Source organism: Myxocyprinus asiaticus, chromosome 7 (genome assembly GCF_019703515.2).
Source record: "Myxocyprinus asiaticus isolate MX2 ecotype Aquarium Trade chromosome 7, UBuf_Myxa_2, whole genome shotgun sequence".
Taxonomy (NCBI): domain Eukaryota; kingdom Metazoa; phylum Chordata; class Actinopteri; order Cypriniformes; family Catostomidae; genus Myxocyprinus; species Myxocyprinus asiaticus.
In genome coordinates, this window is record NC_059350.1 from 38,270,385 (window position 1) to 38,291,020 (window position 20,636).

General features: G+C 43.0%; 1 protein-coding gene across 1 annotated transcript in view; it reads left to right on the forward strand.

Annotated features, from left to right (window-relative positions):
- The first annotated feature begins 1,374 nt into the window (after positions 1-1,374).
- Positions 1,375-20,636, forward strand: part of si:ch211-197n1.2 (EF-hand calcium-binding domain-containing protein 6) — a 50,705-nt gene continuing 31,443 nt past the window's right edge. Inside the window, exons 1-9 of the mRNA XM_051702251.1 lie at positions 1,375-1,690; positions 5,053-5,147; positions 6,371-6,471; positions 6,629-6,706; positions 7,718-7,861; positions 16,051-16,188; positions 16,373-16,506; positions 16,991-17,133; positions 17,238-17,434. Coding sequence (XP_051558211.1) covers positions 1,375-1,690; positions 5,053-5,147; positions 6,371-6,471; positions 6,629-6,706; positions 7,718-7,861; positions 16,051-16,188; positions 16,373-16,506; positions 16,991-17,133; positions 17,238-17,434 — 1,346 coding nt within the window. The remainder of the gene's footprint in view (positions 1,691-5,052; positions 5,148-6,370; positions 6,472-6,628; positions 6,707-7,717; positions 7,862-16,050; positions 16,189-16,372; positions 16,507-16,990; positions 17,134-17,237; positions 17,435-20,636) is intronic.

Below are 20,636 nucleotides of genomic sequence, written 5' to 3' on the forward strand. Positions count from 1 at the left end.
AGACACTCACGAATTGTGATGTCAGAGCACCCAGCCCCTTAAGAAAACAAAATTCAAAACAAGCTTTGAAGAAAGTTAGTAATGTTGTTGGTTTTGTGAATTGTTTTCTGAGGTTTGTTACCAAACCTTGCTGTTGAGCAGAATTCAATAAATTCAGTAAAATTCATAATTAATATTTACTCAGATTCCATTATTTGTATTATTGTTATCATTGCTGGTTTTATAGTTATAATTATAATTAATAGTTGCCTAACAACAACAACAATCTGTCTATCTATCTATCTATCTATCTATCTATCTATCTATCTATCTATCTATCTGTCTGTCTGTCTGTCTGTCTGTCTATCTGTCTATCTATCTCATATATAGATAAATAGACTGTCTGTCTGTCTGTCTGTCTGTCTATCTATCTGTCTGTCTGTCTGTCTATCTATCTATCTGTCTGTCTGTCTGTCTATCTGTCTATCTATCTCATAGATAGATAAATAGACTGTCTGTCTGTCTGTCTGTCTATCTGTCTGTCTGTCTGTCTATCTATCTATCTCATATATAGATAAATAGACTGTCTGTCTGTCTGTCTGTCTATCTATCTGTATGTCTGTCTGTCTGGCTGTCTATCTATCTATCTATCTGTCTGTCTGTCTGTCTGTCTGTCTGTCTATCTATCTATCTCATAGATAGATAAATAGACTGTCTGTCTGTCTGTCTGTCTGTCTATCTATCTATCTCATATATAGATAAATAGACTGTCTGTCTGTCTGTCTGTCTGTATGTCTATCTGTCTGTCTGTCTATCTATCTATCTGTCTCTCTGTCTGTCTGTCTGTCTGTCTGTCTATCTATCTATCTCATAGATAGATAAATCGACTGTCTGTCTGTCCGTCTGCAACGTGTCTATCCAATTGACCTCTCAGGGTAATTTAAATCTAAAATAAACTCAAAAATAAAAATACATGTCTAATAGAGAAGTTGAATTGTGTTTGTTTACATTACTGAGCTGAGGACAAACGCTTGCATTTTATTTGCACCATCACAATGGCCTGCGCGCGCGCGTGTGTGATTGCTCATCTGCTCGTGCAATCTGCGACTGGAGGCGCGAGCACTTGTTGTTGCTAGAGCGACCTGGCTTCTCTTCTGTAAAACATTAGGGAGACCGTACGTAGCTCCACTCATAAAAGCACTGCACTATTATACCACACGGAGCTTTTGACATTTAAGCTTTAAAGAAGCCGGTGAGACATGGCACTGAGTTTGTGATTAGCTAATTGAGAATTCCACGCGTAATTTCTTAGATTTAATCTCTTTTCTAGGCTTCACACTTTTGCTCAAGAGCTTCAATAGAGAGTTTAATTAGATGTAGAACATTTCAGTCAGGATGTCCACAGCGGCTTCTTTACGGCTCCCTGCCATTCAACACCCTTCATCAAGACTTGGAGACCCAGAGCTCATCTCTCTACGGGGTTATTCCACAGACTGCAACAGAGATCAGAGATACTGGATCCCACATAGAGGAATCAGACTTCAGTCTCCAGGGACTGAGAGTCTGGACTCTACCTTTCGCAGTCAGAGCAGCAGAAGTGATGCCAGCTCTTTGATGGAGAGAGGAAAAGGAGGAGGATTGGATATTCCGGAGCAAATTCCCGAGGGAGAAGAAGTCCACGACACGGATAAACCCAGACTACCTGTATTCCGTGAGTTGAAGCATGACATGTAGCCTATGAAACTTGTTAGCACCAACAAGGGTATACTCCGAAGTGATAATGTAGTCATGGGATTGTTTATTTATGGAGGTCTGTAAATAAACATTTCAGCACCTTAAACGGCGCCAGTAGACTGATAAAGTGCTGACTTCATCGCAGCTTCAACTTTTACATTTTTACAAATGCATAACACGACTTATATAATGTTCAAATCCCTTATCCACGATCACATTAGACACATTCGAATTTTGTCATTCGCCTAACTGATTAACTTAAACGTTATTTAATTTAAATACATAAGTAGGCCCAAGTAGGCCTACATATTGTCCACAAGAGGGCGCTCTCTCATCAGGGGAATTGCTGTTGCATTTTCTGAGTCAAACGACTTTGGGATGTTCATTATGGGAGGATATACAGGACTATTTTCAAACCAAATTGCTAATTGTATTTGCAATTGCGTTTTCTATTTTTGGACGCATAAATTGTGACATAATCCAAATCAGTGCTTGAAGTGGGGCGGTAGGCATTATCTGCACTTCTATAATTTACTATACAGAGTACCTGCATTTTTAATGGCGTACCACCACTTCTCAGAGTCTCCCGGTACAATGTAATGTCTTTTTTTAATGTAAGTCAGCGATGAGGCCAGCCAATCACTTTTTTCTGACCTTCCAATTGATTTTTGATAAAATAGCTGCGGTAAACACCCGAGCCCTCTCTCCGCAAAACTCTGCGGTGAGTTTAACAACACTCAACACATGCAACAACAGCATCGATGCTCGTCAAGCGAACTGTGGTCAAGTTCCGGAGGAGTGAAGGTGTTTAAGCTTGTCTGGGCATAGTTAAGTTACACTCTTTTCCAAAACATGAACCAGCAACTTTCATTTGAGAGCATTTTATCGAGTCTTATTAAATCAAATGTATTTATGCAATTTTGTTTATCCGCAAGGTGCAGTCAAAACTACAGACTTAAAAAAAAAAAAACAAAACAAAAAAAAATGTCAGAGCTGTTATAGAAGTGACGTCAGCTCATATGCACAATCTTTTTTCACAAAAGATAAATCGATGATGAAAACCGAAGCATCAAATAAAATACAGAGGAAAATCTGCTTTTTTTTCCTCAATTCTTTTCTGTAGTGCTCCTAAAAAGATTATGTGAAGTGTCACTGAACTTGCCTATGCATAAATCCTGACAGTGTTTAGTTGTATACAGATGTGTGTCAGCATTCACAATCATGAACATCATCAATTCAGTTTGTTCACTGTGTCTTATGATAATTATCTGCACAAGTATTTGCAAATCTCCTTCTTGGCCGTCAACAGCAAGGCGGCAGGTGCTCTAAAATGCGGTCGATTGTGACTGACGTCACTTCCAACTGCAAACACGACCCACAGTATAAACTCCCACCTCCAAAACTGATTGACAGGTGTCTCTGTAAGGCATCGGAAATGCAAATGCAAGAGAATCGTGTTTCCATTCGAATTTTGGCAGGCTCCATACGGGACACAGAGGAAGTGAAATAGCAAACAGGGTAAATAATATTGCTTTTTCAATATGACAGGGTCATAACTCGCAAGACATAGGAAATGCAATTGCAAATGGACTTTGCTTTTCCAATTGAAATTTGGCAGACTTTGTACATTTGTGTAAATGAAAATGCAAACGGTAATATGCAATTTGCAATTGCTTTTGGATTATGTCACAATTTATGCGTCCACAAGTAGAAAAAGCAATTGCAAATATAATTTGCAATTTGGTTTGAAAATCCTCCCATAGTATGTTCTTGGGTTTGTTTGCGCTATTATTAATTGGTTGGGCTATGTACACATCTGTAACAGGCTGTTCAGACTGAACGCGTTATTGCGCTTTAAAAATCCTGAAGCAGCAGCGCAACGAATAGGATTCGAGACGTGTTTTTAAAAGTTTGAAGTTTAAATTCTTCTTAAAGGTGCACACAATAATTTTTTCCTCATTCAAAAATGTAACTCCTAAAGACATGAATTGTAATTTTGCAATATATGTAGGAAGTCGTGACCACTCACATTAAAATGAAGACCTTATAAAGCCGTTTTATTCTACATGGAGAGGCCCCACATGGGGGCTGCCATGTTAGAATCACATGATTCTAACCGGACACTACTCGCTTAATCTCAGTAACCGTCCTGTTTGACACTTTCATTCAATGATAAAAGTAATTATGGCTGACTGTGAATACTACATTTCTACAGTAACATCTGAAACTGAAAACTGTTGATTTTAAATGATGCTACATCCAAGCCACTAGGTGTCAGTGTAAGTCCAAGATAACACAAAGACAAAAGTTACTGAGTGCACCTTTAAAGGAATAATCCGGGTTCAATACCAGTTAAGCTTAGTCGACAACATTTGTGGCATAATGTTGATTACCACAAAAATTAATTTTGATTTGTTTCTCCTTTTCTTAAAATAAGAAGGAGCAAAAATCAAGGTTACAGTGAGGCACTTACAATGGAAGTGAATGGGCCCAAATTTTTGGAGCATTTGTGTACATTAGCTTATCATTTTATAAAAGCACTTACATTAATTTTTCTGTTAAAACTCATGTGTTATTTGAGCTGTAAATTTGATTAAATAATTATATTTCAGGTCGTTTTAGGGTTTTAGTGTTTACAGCATTATGTCGTCATGGCAAAGAAGTTGTAAAATTGGCTATAAAGGTTAGCAAGTGATTTTTTTTTCACACTAAAATAATATTAACACACATATTGTTTACATTTTGTGGCAACACTTTTGAAACAGTAAGGATTTTAACAGTTATGATTGGCCCCATTCCATTGTAAGTGCCTCACTGTAACAACGATTTTTGCTTTTTATTAAGTCGAAATAAATTTTCGTTGGTGATCGACATTGTGCCATAAATGCTGTCGATTAAGCTTAACTTGTATTGAACCCAGAATATTACTTTAACTTGACACGGTGTCTAAAAACACGGTGCTCCTGCATGAAAAGCTGAAAAACAGCGAGACATAGTGCCAAAGTCAATAACGTCAGTCTAGCGCGTTTACATGGTAAAACTGTTGAAAAACAGCACAAACGGACGCAGAAACGCGGTCGTTGTGCGATGTGTCTCGCTGTTTTTTAATGTCTCGAGACTTCTGCATTTTGTTCCACGCCTTTGCGCTCCATCTAGTTGTTTTAACTGCGAACACCCCATATACACAAAAAACATTACTTTAATTCAGGGCATGTTCTCTTTTCTTTCCACCAAGTTTGAATATTTTTTTTCACTATTTACATATGACCCCCATTTCCCTTGGTCAGAATAAATGATATCATGTATTTGCATGTGTGTTTGGTGTTGTGTATCATGCAGGTCACAGGGTGGCATCAGATAATCTCTCCATAAGCAGAGATTCTCATACAACTTACACCAGCAATGAGCCATGGATGACAGATCGTACTGGTCAGGTAATACACATACATATTATTTTCATGAAATCTCACATTGTCAGCTCACTATTACATACAGTGTCCCCAAAAGTATTTGGACACTTATGTTGCACTTAAAAATGAATTAATGTCTTTGCATCAGATCAAACCAAAAGCCATTTGTTTTGGAAGGTTTTAAATTATAATACAGTATACAAACTGTTTAAAATTGCTGATTGTCAAATTTAGTTAAGAGTAATAACAAAAAATAAATAAATAAATAAATAAAAAATGAATATGAAAAGTGAAGTTCTGAACAAATTTTTGTAATTCTTTATATTACAATTTGGTTCAACGGTTTGCGTCTTATGTCATGAATTCATATATTTGTAAGTGTAGCTTACAGTGAGTGTATCTGTACAAGCTTATTTAAGAGTATGACATCAGTGAATGTACAGTTATACAAAGGTTTGTCATCTCACGCCTTCCACAATGTGTTTTCACAGAATTTCATACTTATTACAGTGCATTAATGCAAGCATGTTCTCAAGTATCCCCATGCACTTTCCTCTCAATGACAAGGTTGCTGGCCTGTGTTCTTCCTTTTGACATCAAAGCCTGGCATGATCCCATAGAGAGAGCTTCTGCTTTTGTAGAATACGAACTGATAAAATCTCAGCTGCAGCTCAGTTCTTAACAGCAATGTATAACTGAGCTTACCCAGAAGAGATATTAGCAAAGAGATAGAGATAAAGAGAGGGAAAGAGAAAGGGAGGGAGCACATGCATATGTGTGGAAATGGGTGTGTGAGAGAGAAAGTCCTGCAAATCTGCAGGTGTCTGTATTCTGGAGGGGGTGTTGTGTGTGATTAACCCTGCCAGTCTGATCCCTGGGGTCCTGTCTGTCTGACCGACTGAACCCAACACACAGACCCCCTCAACTCCGCCTGGTCACGAGAGCTGCCTTAGTCACACAGTGGGTGTACACACACACACACACACACACACCCGTCACAAGAGTCAGAGTGGGTGTATGGATAAACACACACGACCCCTCCATCCTTTCCCGTTCACAAAAGAAGCTTGATGTGCTGTCATTCAACATATAAAATTAATTCAGTCCTTCAGATACAATAATGTAGATTATTTGTGAGTTGCTCATGCAATTAGTTATTATTGGAAAATAAATTTAAGAAACTACAATACACTTATATACCAGTTTGCGTTATGCATTTTAGTCCTTCTCACTCTGTCTTTTTAAAGTTGGATGATGATCTTAAGGAGCGTATTCAAACCACAGGAGCTTTGACTCTCAAAATCCTGTTCAAGAACAACCACCCTGATGGCAAACCTCTGGTCAACAGGTACAAGATGTAAACACACACACACACACACACACACACACACACACACACACACACACACACACACACACACACACACACACACACACACACACACACTCACAAACACAAATGCTAATGTAGGAGGTGTATTTTCTTATGGTTTGTTATTTCCTAGGTCTGTGTTACTTGAGATCCTCACTAAGTTCTTGAGGCGGCCTGTCACAGCTAAACAGCTGAAAGACCTGCTATTTCGGTAAGTCAGTGAGGTCTAATTTCTGAGTGAGATCCCAACTTTAATTTTAATTTGAGCAAAAATGGATTGGGTAATACTCAATACACAATAAATGTTTTAGGGATGGACATTTTGTAGTAATGTTGTAGTCAAATACTCCAACCCACAAAAAATGAGTAATCGATTACTAGTGAATTGAAATGTAAGTTAAAAATAACAAGTATGACATGTATGTGAAATTTATATTTTGTTTTATTCACAAATGTTACCAAGAAGGGTTTCAGAATAAGCAAACTCTAACAAACTATGCTTTTGTGGGGAAAAAAATTAAATGAACAATATGCGTTAATAAAATAAAATAAAATAAATCAATAAAAATAAATATAACAGTAAAAAAACATTTGCACTCTCCTGGAGCTTACATAGAAAACAATACAGATGGCATTAGGGTAATGCACATATTTAAATCTGAGTCTACATAAAGGATGCCACATTTGTATCATTTTACATGTTATTATTCAGAAAAACTTTCAAGTGGTGAAAGTTGACTTTTTATAAAATGTGTTTTGCTCATGTTCAGAGATTTAACGCACATACACACATACTGGTCTGATAAGCTTCTGAGTTTCTTGTACCGCTTTGCATTTTCTTTCCACCGTCAAAACAAATCCTTGGTATATATGACTCAAACAAGAACCGAATACTAATAGAGTAGAATTCAATAAGAAGCTAAATAAAACAAGTATTGCCACACTTTTTAAAAGCACACTCCGAAGACACCATTATATCTTATTCAACACCTCGACATCACACATTCACAGCACCCACCAGTGGACTCAATTGTAACTAAGAGATTTGGTGAGAAATCAATTTGTGATATTCGAGTAGTGTTTTTAATAGTTGACTAGCTAGTGCAGAACGATTACTCGATTAGTCAATTACTCGTGCACTTCCCTACAATGTTTACTCTAATGAGCAGTGTTTCATACTGATTTTTATCTATGAATATACTGTCTTGCTCTCTCTGTTCAGTCTGCACCTCTCTGACCGAGTGCTTATCAGTTTTGTGGACTTTTATGGTGCCCTGAAAGACCCAGACTCCTATAAAAGTAACCCAGCAGGTCCTCTTACAATTCTTCAGACACTGGCCCTGCTGAAAGGGCCTGCACGAAGCAGGTGAGATTTTTATGGGAGTTAACTGTCATATTTTGATCTGGAGAGTCATGTCATATTGAAAATATGAGATTCTGTGTTGCGATCTGGGGGAAATTGGAAAATTAAAGAAATTGCTAAAATGGCTGAGAAAAGTAAAATTATTTATGATAAAAGGTCAGAAATTATTTGTTTGCACATGCCAACTGGTTTGATTTCTTGTGATCCAACACAATACATTTTGACATTCTTCTGTCCAAATATTATTATTATTATTATTTTTTTTTTGTTTAAACAGTAGAAAATAGCTATGGTGACACAAATTGTAGTCTAGAAAGAGATGGAAATTCAGAATCAGGGTATGTGGACTTCTCACGCTTAAAGTTCACCAGCAGGGAGTGAGAACATAGAGTATGTCTTGTGCTCACAGTGGACAGAAAGCAAAAGGATGATCAGCAAAGCAGCTTACCACTATGACACCCCCTCCACTGCCCCTTTCTCTCTGTACTACTGCTACTATTATGCCTAACTGTTTAAAGCACCAATGGCATACAATAAAGTCCTAAGAGGGTGTGTGTGTGAGAGTGCGAAGGTTTGGTTGGCGTTTGTGTGTTTTACTGGTTGCACAAGACCTTGTCAGACCAAGACACACTCCAGACGTGAGCAAAAATGAAATCTCTGTGACTAATCTCACGCATTTTCGCTCTCTTTCTTACACACACATTGAAAATGAGAATCCAAGTGAGAGATGGGAAAGATAGGATGAGAGAAAGAAAAAGGCATAAAAAGACAGCAAGAGAGGGATAAAGATGAAAGAGCAACAGGATAAGAAGAGAAATGTGACACAGATGAAAAGGTGTACAAAGGGAAGATTTATGGGTCAAAAGGGTTGAAAATAGAAAAGAAAAGAAAAGAAAAGAAGATAGAGGGATGTAATAAAGAAAAGTGTTTATCTTTTCTGTCTTCTATGCATGATTGGCAGTTTGTATGTGTGTCAGAGAGAGAGAGACAAAGGAAGACGATTCAAAAACAGGGCATTTAAACAATTTGCACATCATTTGCTGAAGGTCTCTCTCTCACTTTCTGTCTCTATCTCTCTCTCTCTCTCTCTCTCTCTCTCTCTCTCACACACACACACACACACACACATTCAGACAAACATTCATAAAACATGCACATTTACACTCTGTTTACAATAATTTACACACATTTTCACTCTAATTTGGTAACTCACAAAATACAAAACAGATTTTTTGTAAGAAACAAAAAATCAGAATAAGAAACAAAATACAAATATTTAGAAAAGTAAGAAGCAAAAAATAGGGGCTACTATAATTACTATCGAGAGTACACTTTTTAGTCTGTGAAATGTGATTTTTCATGTATGTTTCATCTGCTGTTACATTTGAACAGTGTTGGGTGTAATTGGATTACAAAATAATTAGTTACTGTAATCTAATTACTGTTCTGTGACAGCTGAAGGGTGTGCGACAATGAACAAGGAGAAAATAGACATTATTTTGAATTTGTTCAGCAGAAAAAGTGTTCCCTATCTGTCACTCACTCGACGTTGGTGTCGATGTAGTGACACTAGGGGTCACTCTTGGGAGCCCGAGACACCTCTGGTCTTTGATAAAAGGCCAATGAAAATTGGCGAGTGGTATTTGCATGCCACTCCCCCGAACATACGGGTATAAAACGAGCTGGTATGCAACCACTCATTCAGATTTTCTCTTCGGAGCCGAACGGTCATGCTCACTGAGCTGAATACTACTGTTCATTCACCTTTGCTGGATCTGACGGCGCATTTCAGCGGCTTCTCCCTCCTCTGCACTGGTGCACTGCAGAGAATGCCCCTGGGCGCTTCGGCAGAAAAACTAGAGAGTATATTTTCTGAAAGAGCATTTTTCCCCTCTAAAAGAGTATATATTTCTCTAAAAGAGCGCACACACGGAACATCTTTTTAAAGACGCGTCTTTTTAAAGATGCTTTTCCGATTGTGTGTTATTCCTGGTTGTGCTCGTTATCTCTCACCTTCTAATGGTCACGATCACTGTCTTTCGTGTCTGGGCACTGCTCAGGCGGAGACAGCGTTCGTGGATGGTCATGTTCTCATTGTGAGAATATGTCCATGGCAACGTTGCGGTTGCGGTTCGCCTTCATAAGAAAGCGAGCCACCCCAGGGGCTCCCGCCTCGGTCCTTTTACCCACGGGTATGAGGCCAGCGCGGCTAGCACTGGGGGCGATTTGGGGACCCCGATGGGACCGCCTCCGCCGGGTATCCCCCTGCGGACCTCCCATTCCCCAGCACGCTCGTCTTCCCCGATCGGGCTTCCGGATGAGTCCGCCGGCTCGTCTCACGGCGAGTTCGACCTCTTATTCGGAGCCCGCGAAAGTGATGAGCTCTCGAGCGCAGCATCGGAGAGCGGGCTCGTCCAGTCGGAAGCCTCAGCTGGGCTCCTCCCTTCGGGGTCGATCGCCCAGTCACAGGCTGACGCGGAGATGACGACATGCTTTCCCGGGCAGCCGCGAGCGTTGGTTAGAGTGGATTTCACCGCTCTTCCCTGAACGCTCGCGGCTCGGTGACTGGTTCCTGGGCTCGCGGCGCCACTCAAAGCCACGCCCCGCCCCGTTCCTTTCTTCCCGGAAGTGCATGAAGAGCTGACAAGGTCGCGGGTGGCACTTTTTGCTGCCCGGTCCCGATCTTTTCAGCTTCCCCGCTCTCATTACCCTCGATGGTGGGGCGGCCAAGGGTTATTCGGCAATCCCCCGGTGGATAAAGGTGCTCGCGGTGCACCTATGCCTGCAGAGCGCCGCCACCTGGCGCGGGTGCCCAAAGCCCCCGTCCAAGGCCTGTAGGTTTACGTCGTCTCTGACGGCCAAGGCCTATGGTGCCGCTGGACAAGCCGCCTCCGCCCCGCATGCCATGGCTCTCCTGCAAGTCCGCCAAGGCGCTAAAGGAACTGCACAAGGGTAGTTCCGCCCCGGGATTGATGCAGGAACTGTGCTCGGCGACCGACCCCACCTTTGGCTCAACCTGGTCGAGATGGGTGAGGCCGACAAGACACAATTCCTTGCTGCCCCCATTTCCCAGGCGGGCCTATTCGGCGACACCGTCAAGGACTTTGCCCAGCAGTTCTCTGGTAGAGCAGTAGATGGACGCTAGCCGGCATATCCTGCCCCAGCGCGGCTCAAGATCCCGCACCCCATCTACTCATCGCCAAGGGCGTCCCCCTGCGGTGACTGCACCGGCTCCGCCGCAGCCCGCCCCTTCGGCCCGGCCCCGGCGTGGAGCCCACCGCAGGAAGCAGACGCCACCCGTCTCGCGGCCGCCCAGAACCCGTGAAAGGCTTCAAAGCGCCCTTGAGACGGGCGACCCAGGAACAACGAAACACGCTGCTCTGGAGCTGGTAAGCAGATCTTCATCTTTTTGTTATCTTTTGCATTTAATTGCGCTGCATGCCCAAGTGGCTGCAGTACTCAAGAGCCTAGCAAGAGTGGTTTCCTTGTTCCCTGGGTCATGTATCCGGTGTGTACGGCTGGCATCACAATCACCGTCCACCACTCCATTTGGCAGGTTGACGCTCCAGCGGTGGTCTCCCGCCCTGAGCGCCCAGCTGTGGCACAAATCCACCCCCGATGTGACAGTCTCCATGGGTCACGAGGACAGGCCTCTTCCTCCCCGTCCCAGGCTGTTCCGGGGTGGTCACAAGGAGCCAGGTAAATGCTTCGATGTCCTCGGACTCAGCACGGCCACGATGTGGTGTGGCACCTCGAGCTCCGCCCCGCCGCGAGGCCCCACCTGCCGGTACATCCGATGATGTTGTCCCTTTGGTCCCCCTTGCGCGGAACTTGGACGCATGGCTTGCGCCTTCCAGTCCGTCACGAGGGCTGGTCCGGACTGTCCGACTCGGCTGCGCGATTCACTTCGCCGAGCATCCGCCCAGGTTCAGCGGTGTCCACTTCACCTTGGTGAAAGACAAAAACGCTGCTACTTTGCGCAGAGATCGCTACCTTCCTACGGAAGGACGCGATAGAACCTGTTCCTCTAGCCGAGATGAAGAAAGGGTTTTACAGCCCCTACGTCATTGTACTGAAAAAAGGTGGTGGGTTGCGGCCAATCTTGGACCTGCGAGTACTGAACCGGGCTTTACACAGACTCCCGTTCAAGATGCTGACACAAAGACGCATTCTAGCGAGTGTCCGGCATCAAGATTGGTTCGCGGCAGTAGACCCGAAGGATGCGTACTTTCACGTCTCGATCCTTCCTCAACACAGACCCTTCCTGCGGTTTGCGTTCGAGGGTCAGGCGTATCAGTTCAAGTCCTCCCTTTCGGCCTGTCCCTGTCTCCTCGCGTCTTTACGAAGATCGCAGAGGCTGCCCTTGCCCCATTAAGGGAGGTGGGCATTCGCATTCTCAACTATCTTGACGACTGGCTAATCTTAGCTCACTCTTGAGACGTGTTATGCGCACACAGAGACCTGGTGCTCTCACACCTCAGCCGACTAGGGCTTTGGGTCAACTGGGAAAAGAGCAAGCTCCTCCCGGTTCAGAGCATCTCTTTTCTCGGTTTGGAGTTGGACTCAGTCTCCTTGACGGTGCACCTTACGAATGAGCGCGCCCAGTCGGTGCTGGCCTGTTTGAAGGCGTTCAAACAGAAAACAGCAGTTCCACTGAAACTTTTTCAGAGGCTCCTGGGGCATATGGCATCCTCGGCGGTGGCCACCCCGCTCGGGTTAATGCATATGAGGCCGCTTCAGCACTGGCTCCAGACTCGAGTCCCGAGACGGGCATGGCGCCACGGGACACACCGCGTGGCCATTACGTCGGTCTGTCACCGTCTTTTCAGCCCTTGGACCAACCTCTCATTTCTACGAGCAGGTGTTCCCCTAGAACTGGTCTCCAGGCGCGTCGTGGTCATGACAGATGCCTCCAAAACGGTCTGGGGCACTGTTGGCAATGGGCACGCAGCCGCCGGCCGCTGGACGGGTCCACGGCTGCGTTGGCACATCAACTGCCTCGAGTTACTGGCAATTCTGCTCGCCCTGCGGAGGTTCCGGCCGTTGATCCAGGGCAAGCACGTGCCAGTTCGGATAGACAACACGGCAGCGGTAGCATATGTCAACCGCCAAGGCGGTCTGCGCTCCCGCTGTATGTCACAACTCGCCCGCCGTCTCCTCCAATGCAGTCAGCAGCACCTCAAGTCGCTGCAAGCCACTCACATCCCGGGCAACCTCAACACTTCGGCGGATGCGCCGTCACAACAGGTTACCCTCAAGTGAGAGTGGAGACTCCACCTTCAGGTGGTCCAGCTGATTTGGAGTCGATTCGACAGGCACAGGTGCACCTGTTCGCCTCTCAAGAATCCTCCCCACTGCCCGCTCTGGTACACCCTGACCGAGGCCTTCCTCGGCATAGACGCGCTGGCACACAGCTGGTCCCCTGGCATTCGCAAATATGCATTTTCCCCCAGTGAGCCTGCTTGCACAGACTCTGTGCCTGGTCAGGGAGGACGAGGAGAAGGTCATCCTGGTAAGCACCCTAATGGCCCGCCCAGACGTGGTGCTTGGACCTCACGCTCCTCGCGACAGCTCCCCCCAGGCAAATTCCCCTGAGGAAGGACCTTCTTTCTCAGGGAAGGGGCACCATCTGGCACCCAGTCCTCTGGAATCTCCATGTCTGGCCCCTGGACGGGATGCGGAAGACCCAAGCTGTCTCCCACCTGCGATGGTAGACACATTCACTCAGGCTAGGGCTCCCTCTATGAGGTGCCTGTATGCCTTTAAGTGGCATCTGTTTGCTAAGTGGTGTTCTTCCCGTCGGGAAGACCCCCAGAGATGCGCAGTCAGATCAGTGCTTTCCTTCCTGCAGAGAGGTTGGAAGGGAGGCTGTCCCTTTCCACCTTGAAGGTGTACGTTGCTGCCATAGCAGCACACCATGACGCAGTCGACGGTAAGTCCTTAGGGAAGCATGATCTGATCATCAGGTTCATTCATCATTCAGAGGCGCCAGGAGGCTGAATCTCTCCAGGCTGCGCCTAGTTCCCTCATCGGACCTCTGTAGTTTTTCAGGGTCTTCAGAGATCCCCCTTTGAGCTTTGCAGTCAGCCGAGCTTAAGGCACTCTCCTTGAAGACTGCCCTCCTGACTGTGCTCACTTCCATCAAGAGGGTAGGTGACCTGCAAGCGTTCTCTGTCAGCGAAACGTGCCTGGAGTTCGGTCCGGGCTATTCTCATGCGATCCTGAGACCCCGACCGGCCTATGTGCCCAAGGTTCCCACCACTCCTTTTAGGGACCAGGTGGTGAATCTGCAAGCGCTGCCCCAGGAGGAGACAGACCCAGCCCTGTCGTTGCTTTGTCCGGTGCGCGCTTTACACATCTATTTGGATCGCACACAGAGCTTTAGAGTCTCTGAGCAGCTCTTTGTCTGCTTTGGTGCACAACGGAAAGGAAGTGCTGTCTCCAAGCAGAGGATTGCCCACTGGCTCATTGACGCCATAACTATGGCATATCTCGCCCAAAACATGCCGCCCCCGGTAGGGCTACGAGCCCATTCTACCCGTGGTGTAGCGGCTTCTTGGGCCCTTGCCAGAGGTGCCTCTCTAACAGACATTTGCAGAGCAGCAGGCTGGGCAACACCCAACACCTTTGCAAGGTTCTACAACCTCCGGGTGGAACCGGTTTCATCCCAGGTAGTGGCGCGCAACACAAGCGGATAAGCCCGGGATAGCCGGCCGGGTGTACCACTTGCACATAGCGCCTTCCACCTCCTTTTGAGCTGAAGACGTGCGCTGTTAATTCCCAGTAGTGTTCACAAAAGTTGTTCCCTGGTTGACTTCCTCCGAGCCCTGTGGCAGTCGAGTTTTCGGAGAGACTCGCTGCTGGCCCAGTACACGCGCTAACTAAGAGCCCGGTTCTGGGGTAGGTGCTCCGCATGTGGTGGTTCCCTGTAAGGCTAACCCCATGCGATCTATATCTTCCGCTAATTCATTTCCCTGCTGGCAAACTGCATCTTCCTTGGGCAGAGCTCCTCTACCCCAGTCTCCATGTTGTAGTAACTCCTCCCCCATTGGGCAGGATCTACCTTGAAGGCTCTCCACATGGTTGGAAAGACCATGTGATGTATTCTTCCACTTAAATATCCCCCCCTCTCTTGGGGCGAGGTGTGGTCTCCACGGTGTCCTCCCCTTGGGAGGGACACCCCCCGACTAGACCTGGCGGCCCAGTCGGATAATCCCCCTTCTTTTTTAGGGAGTGGAAAAAGAGAAGGGGAAAGAGGCCACGACTGGGTTAAGCCTGTCTCTATCTCTGGGTAGTCGACTTGTCCCCAAGTAGGGCCGTTCGACACTCATAACTGTGTTGGGGGAGGTTACGTGTCGACCTGGTGTGCTGGCTATGAGGCACACAGCAAGTCTGCCCACCGCACACTGCCAGTTCACGTAACACAGTTCAGCCTTATGGCGTTTTGTATAGGGACACTTAGTGTCACTACATCGACACCAACGTCGAGTGAGTGACAGATAGGGAACGTCATGGTTACTGGTGTAACCTCCGTTCCCTGATGGAGGGAACGAGACGTTGGTCCCTCCTGCCACAACGCTGAACTACCCGCTGAAATGGCCGGACCTTATATCGGCTCCTCAGCGTAAAACCTGAATGAGTGGTTGCATACCAGCTCCTTTTATACCCGTATGTTCGGGGGAGTGGCATGCAAATACCACTCGCCAATTTTCATTGGCCTTTTATCAAAGACCAGAGGTGTCTCGGGCTCCCAAGAGTGACCCCTAGTGTCACTACATCAACACCAATGTCTCGTTCCCTCCATCAGGGAACGGAGGTTACACCAGTAACCATGACGTTTTAGAAAGTAACTTAAAAATAAAGTACTTAGTAATGTGATTACTTTTTCAATTAAGTAATCATTAAAGTAATCTGATTATAATTTTGTGGAAGTAATTAGTAATTTGTAGTGGATTACTTTTTTGAGTAATTTACCCAACACTGCATTTTAATAGATTAATCTGGTAAAAAAGAACATTTGATTTTAAATGTATTTAAAGTCTTCAGTTATAATTAAATGCTAATTATTTTCAGGATGCCTATATTTTGAATGCGTAATCATTTGCTTATCATGACAATACTGTAAATACTGTATAAAGTGAGTTACCAAGCACTTGTTTGTTCTTTTTGTAAATTCACACTTCTGTCTGTAGGTTTCTGGAGAGTGTGGAGGTTTTGTGTAAAGCAGATAATCTGAGTGAAAGCTGGATTTCTGCCCCAGAGTTCAGAAATATACTCAACAAACTTAAACTTTACCTGAAAGATCCGGAGTTTGAAAAATTATGGAAAAGGTTTGATTTACTTTATGTTTATTTAATAATCATATTTATTTATGTATTTATTTATGTGTTCATTTAAGAATTACTACATTTAACTACTATATTCTTTTCAAAATTATGCAGATATACTGTAAGATGCCTTAACATTCCTCCAAACAGGTCAAATGTTCATATTCACATTCCTTCCTTTAAACAGATTAGATGTGGATGGACTCGGAGCAGTTAAACAGACTATTTTACTTAAAAAATTGGGATTGAGCAGAATGATCGAACCAAACAATGAGAGAAACTACCCCGTCTCCTGTGCAGCTAAAGCTGAAGACATTAAAGGTCAATATTTATGTACTACCTGTAATAATCAAAACACCTCATAATGTTACATAAACTGGAGGATTTGATTAGTTGAAAGGATATATCATCAGCTGTGAGTAATCTTTGGTCAATATAGACTCCATACCAGAACAATTTTTGTTCAATCACAATTATAACTGAAAGTAACCAACATTTAATAATAATTTGGTTGTTGTGAAAATAGTAGCATGCACGAATAATGTTAAAATATTTAGCTGTTCCAAACTACCAGTATTAGTTTTTTTTTTTATTTTTTTTTTACCTTGCATTAAAATGTAGTTGAGCAGCAGCCAACTTATAGAGGGCGTTGTGGCCCCCTTCCTTCAAGGTTCTAAGTGAGATTGGGCTTTTGCTTAGTATCTAAGTAATTTGAACTCAAAAGTTAAAACTAATCCTAGTCTTTTCCTTATAAAGTTTAAATTTTCATCTATAATTACATGTCATGCCTTGCTCTTCAATGCAGCTCCTGGTAGGGCACTCTCTAAGGCAGAGGATGATCGTCACACATCTATCGCCATAGAGATGTGGTTGAAAGACAAGTTCAGGGAAGGAGCTCAGAGGATGAAAGCAGAGTTTGATAAACTGGATCCTGAGAACAGTGGAAAGGTAACAGATAACATGAGACTTGGTTGGACACAAATGCAGACTGTGGCTTCACAAACAGGATGGTAACTACTATCAGAGAGTTGCATTTCATGTTCTGTTTGCAGGTGAGTGGTGAAAACTTTCTACAAGTGCTGAAGAAGTTTGACCTTCATCTGAAGAAAGAACATCTGGGTCTGTTCCTTGCTCGGTGTGGTCTGAGGCTTAAAAAGGGTGCTGTGCAGTACTTGAACTTCCTGCGCAGATTCCAGGACAGAAGTTCAGATGGTATCACACACAAGATCATCTCCAACCCACAGCATCGGTCAGATTCCCATCATAACAATATCCTAATATTATTATCCTCCTTTCCTGTTTAATTAATCAATTGCATGATCATGTAGAACATCTTGGGTTTTTAAATCCATAAGGATCTCTTTCTCAACGGCAATACCAGCAGTGATGACAGCCTACTCGTCAGCAAGATCTCGCGCTCTTCGCTTTCAAATTACATACATCACTTAAAGCGTGATTGCGTCAATCAAGGCCAGCTAGAAGGCATGGACTGGGAAATATCCTAAAGACCACACCCACCAAGAACAAATAAATCAATCTGATTGGCTGATGAGCCTGACAATCTGACTTTAGATGCCTATTCACTGCAGTGTTGAGGGATTCTGTGGAAATTCTGAAGGCCTGACAGGGTGGAGCTCTGTCTCACGTGCTGCTTTGGCTTCAGGCATGCGATTTGTGAAACAGTTGTCACACTTTGTCAGAGGAATAAATTTATGATTGGATAAACATTTTGCGTTTTGCTGTTCATTTGTAGATGAATTAGTAGTGGAAAGCGATTGAAAATACATAGGAAAAAAGGTCAATGAGAATGAAAGGATGAAAAAATATTTATTTATTAGGCATGTTACGCCAGCAGAGAAGGCATTGCTGGCCCTGAGAAATCGCCACTTCCACATCCCCATGACACAAGCCTTTTACAGGGAAGCTAAATGCATGCTTTGTAGTCTATTAGACAACATCACCTCAATTTAATGGTGGTAGATACAAAATCCAGGGCTGATACACGCTGGTAACAATCAACAGCTAAATTTTTTGATCACGAACATGCAATTTTTAGAAAAAAATGAAACTTCAGACTTCACAAAATAAGAACGTAACAAAGAATCAACAATAAAATAGTTGTAAATCAATTCTCAAACAGTGAAAATAGGCAAGCTCTTTAATTATTCAAGTCCAGTGCATGGTGGGAACACTAGCTTTGGAAAGTTAAGTTATTTTATTTACCTGTAAAGTGTACTCAAGTTACAAAATAAATATGACAAGATTCATACATGATGATGTATGCATTGTAAAAATAATAAGCAATCATAAATAATATTTGTAGAACAAATATTAAATATTAAATATTAAAGTTCACACTTTAACTTATTCAATGTAGAAAGTACTTAATCTTTTCTGCTATATTTACTTCACCACAAAATAAATTTTTTCAGTGCATACTATTACACTATAAAATGTTTATCAGATCATTAGTTAAAACTGTATATTCAAATATTTAGACATGTCTTGGAAAATTTGAAAAGAAAATTCTGTATGTTTTATGTTTCTTCACCAAGGATCCCCTGCATTATCAGTATTATTACATTACAATATGCTTATCATACTGTATAATTAGTTAATGTACCTTCCACAGGCCCCTTCTTTAAAACCTTGCATATAAAGCATTAATCCCTCTGACTTCAGTTTAAGGATCTGTACCCAGAACTGCACTTTTATTATGGCATTTCCTACAAATGTAGTTCAGACTGTGTTAAACCATTTTCTTTTCACTGTTTTCTCATTGTAATTATTTTCCACTGATGCAAATCACAGATTAGGCTGCAACCGAGACAGAACGGTCTACTGCTTGTGATGAAATTTTAAACAAGTTCCACGACCAAGCATGAGACAATTAGCAAACAGTTTATAACACTACTTGACAAACAAGCACAACAGAAAAATAAATAGGATGTTGTACCTTCCCTCTCACTCTTTTTTATATGGTGGGATTTTAGGACATCTAGATTAGGAAATTGAGTATTACCACAAACAATATTGATTCTGATAGGTGTGGATAATTCCATTCTGGCATCAGTAACATTTGGTTTAGTGACAGAAGCCCTGAGTCTTTTCTGTGCTTACACTGAACCCAAATTACACAGTAGCATCCAGAGAAAGTGGTCTTTAAGCCTTGTAGTCAAACGATTTCCAGCTCTAACAAGCTTACGGCCCATAGTCCTCCACTGCCCCGGGTCACCCAGCGCACAGGGATCAGTAAACAGCAGCTGAACACTAGGCCTAGACTGACTGTGTTTGGTTTGATTGGGGTGGTCCACAGCTTAAAGGACTGGCAATTGAATAAAATGGGGCAAGCAAACAGTTGCGATGTATTGAAACTTTCACCATGGTGATGAAATGTATGCTACCAGTCAAATGTTTTCCACATCGGTAAAGTCTACTATGAAATAACACAAATTAATATCACATATGCAGTGAAAATACTATATATATTAGGGGTGTAACGGTACACAGAATTCACGGTTCGGTACGTACCTCGGTTTTGGGGTCACGGTTCGATACGAGTTCGGTACAACAGGAAAAAGCAACAAATCCCAAATGCTAGGTTTCTTTTCATTTATTTTGAACAGACAGTAGTGCAAATGACAGTACTGTTCCACCTAGCGGCATTTAGTCCCCCCTGAGGTAGTTGGTCAGCCTCCTTTAGTGTATTAAGCACTAAGCAGTAAACAGAATGCACTCTTGCATAGCCCATATTTTTTGGTAGTGTTGATAAAAAAACAAAAGATATTTGGTCACAATCAGCTACAAAACTGAAAAGCATCTCTTGTGTTATAAAAGTACAAAATAAATAGAATAATGAAAAAATAAAACTTGTGCATTAGGAGAAGCCATTCTTGTTTTGTGTTGGTGCATAGATGGTCTCTTCTTCTTCTGCTCTTTTTCCTGTTATGGCAGTTAGCAAACAGTGTTGCATTACCACGCGCACCCCCTTCTGGATTAGAGTGTGGATCGTCTGTGACTGACTTAGATGTATTCTTCGTCTGACTGCATGCACCGAACCGTGACGTCAGTACCGTGACGTTTTGGGAGGAATACATGTACCGTTACACCCCTATATACACTAAAGGGATAGTTCACCCAAAAAATTAAAATTCTCTCATCATTTACATGCCCTCATGCCATCCCAGATGTGTAATTTTCTTTCTTCTGCTGAAGACAAATGAAGATGTTTAGAAGAATAACTCAGTTCTGTAGGTCCTTATAATGCAAGTGAATGGTGACCAGACCTTTCAAGCTCCAAAAATCACATATAGGCAGTATAAAAGTAATCCATATGACTCCAGTGGTTAAATCTATGTCCTCAGAAGTGATATGATAGGTGTGTCCTTTTTTTTTTAACTATAAATCACCACTTTCACATTCTGAAAGTGAAGGTGAAAGTGAATATTTAT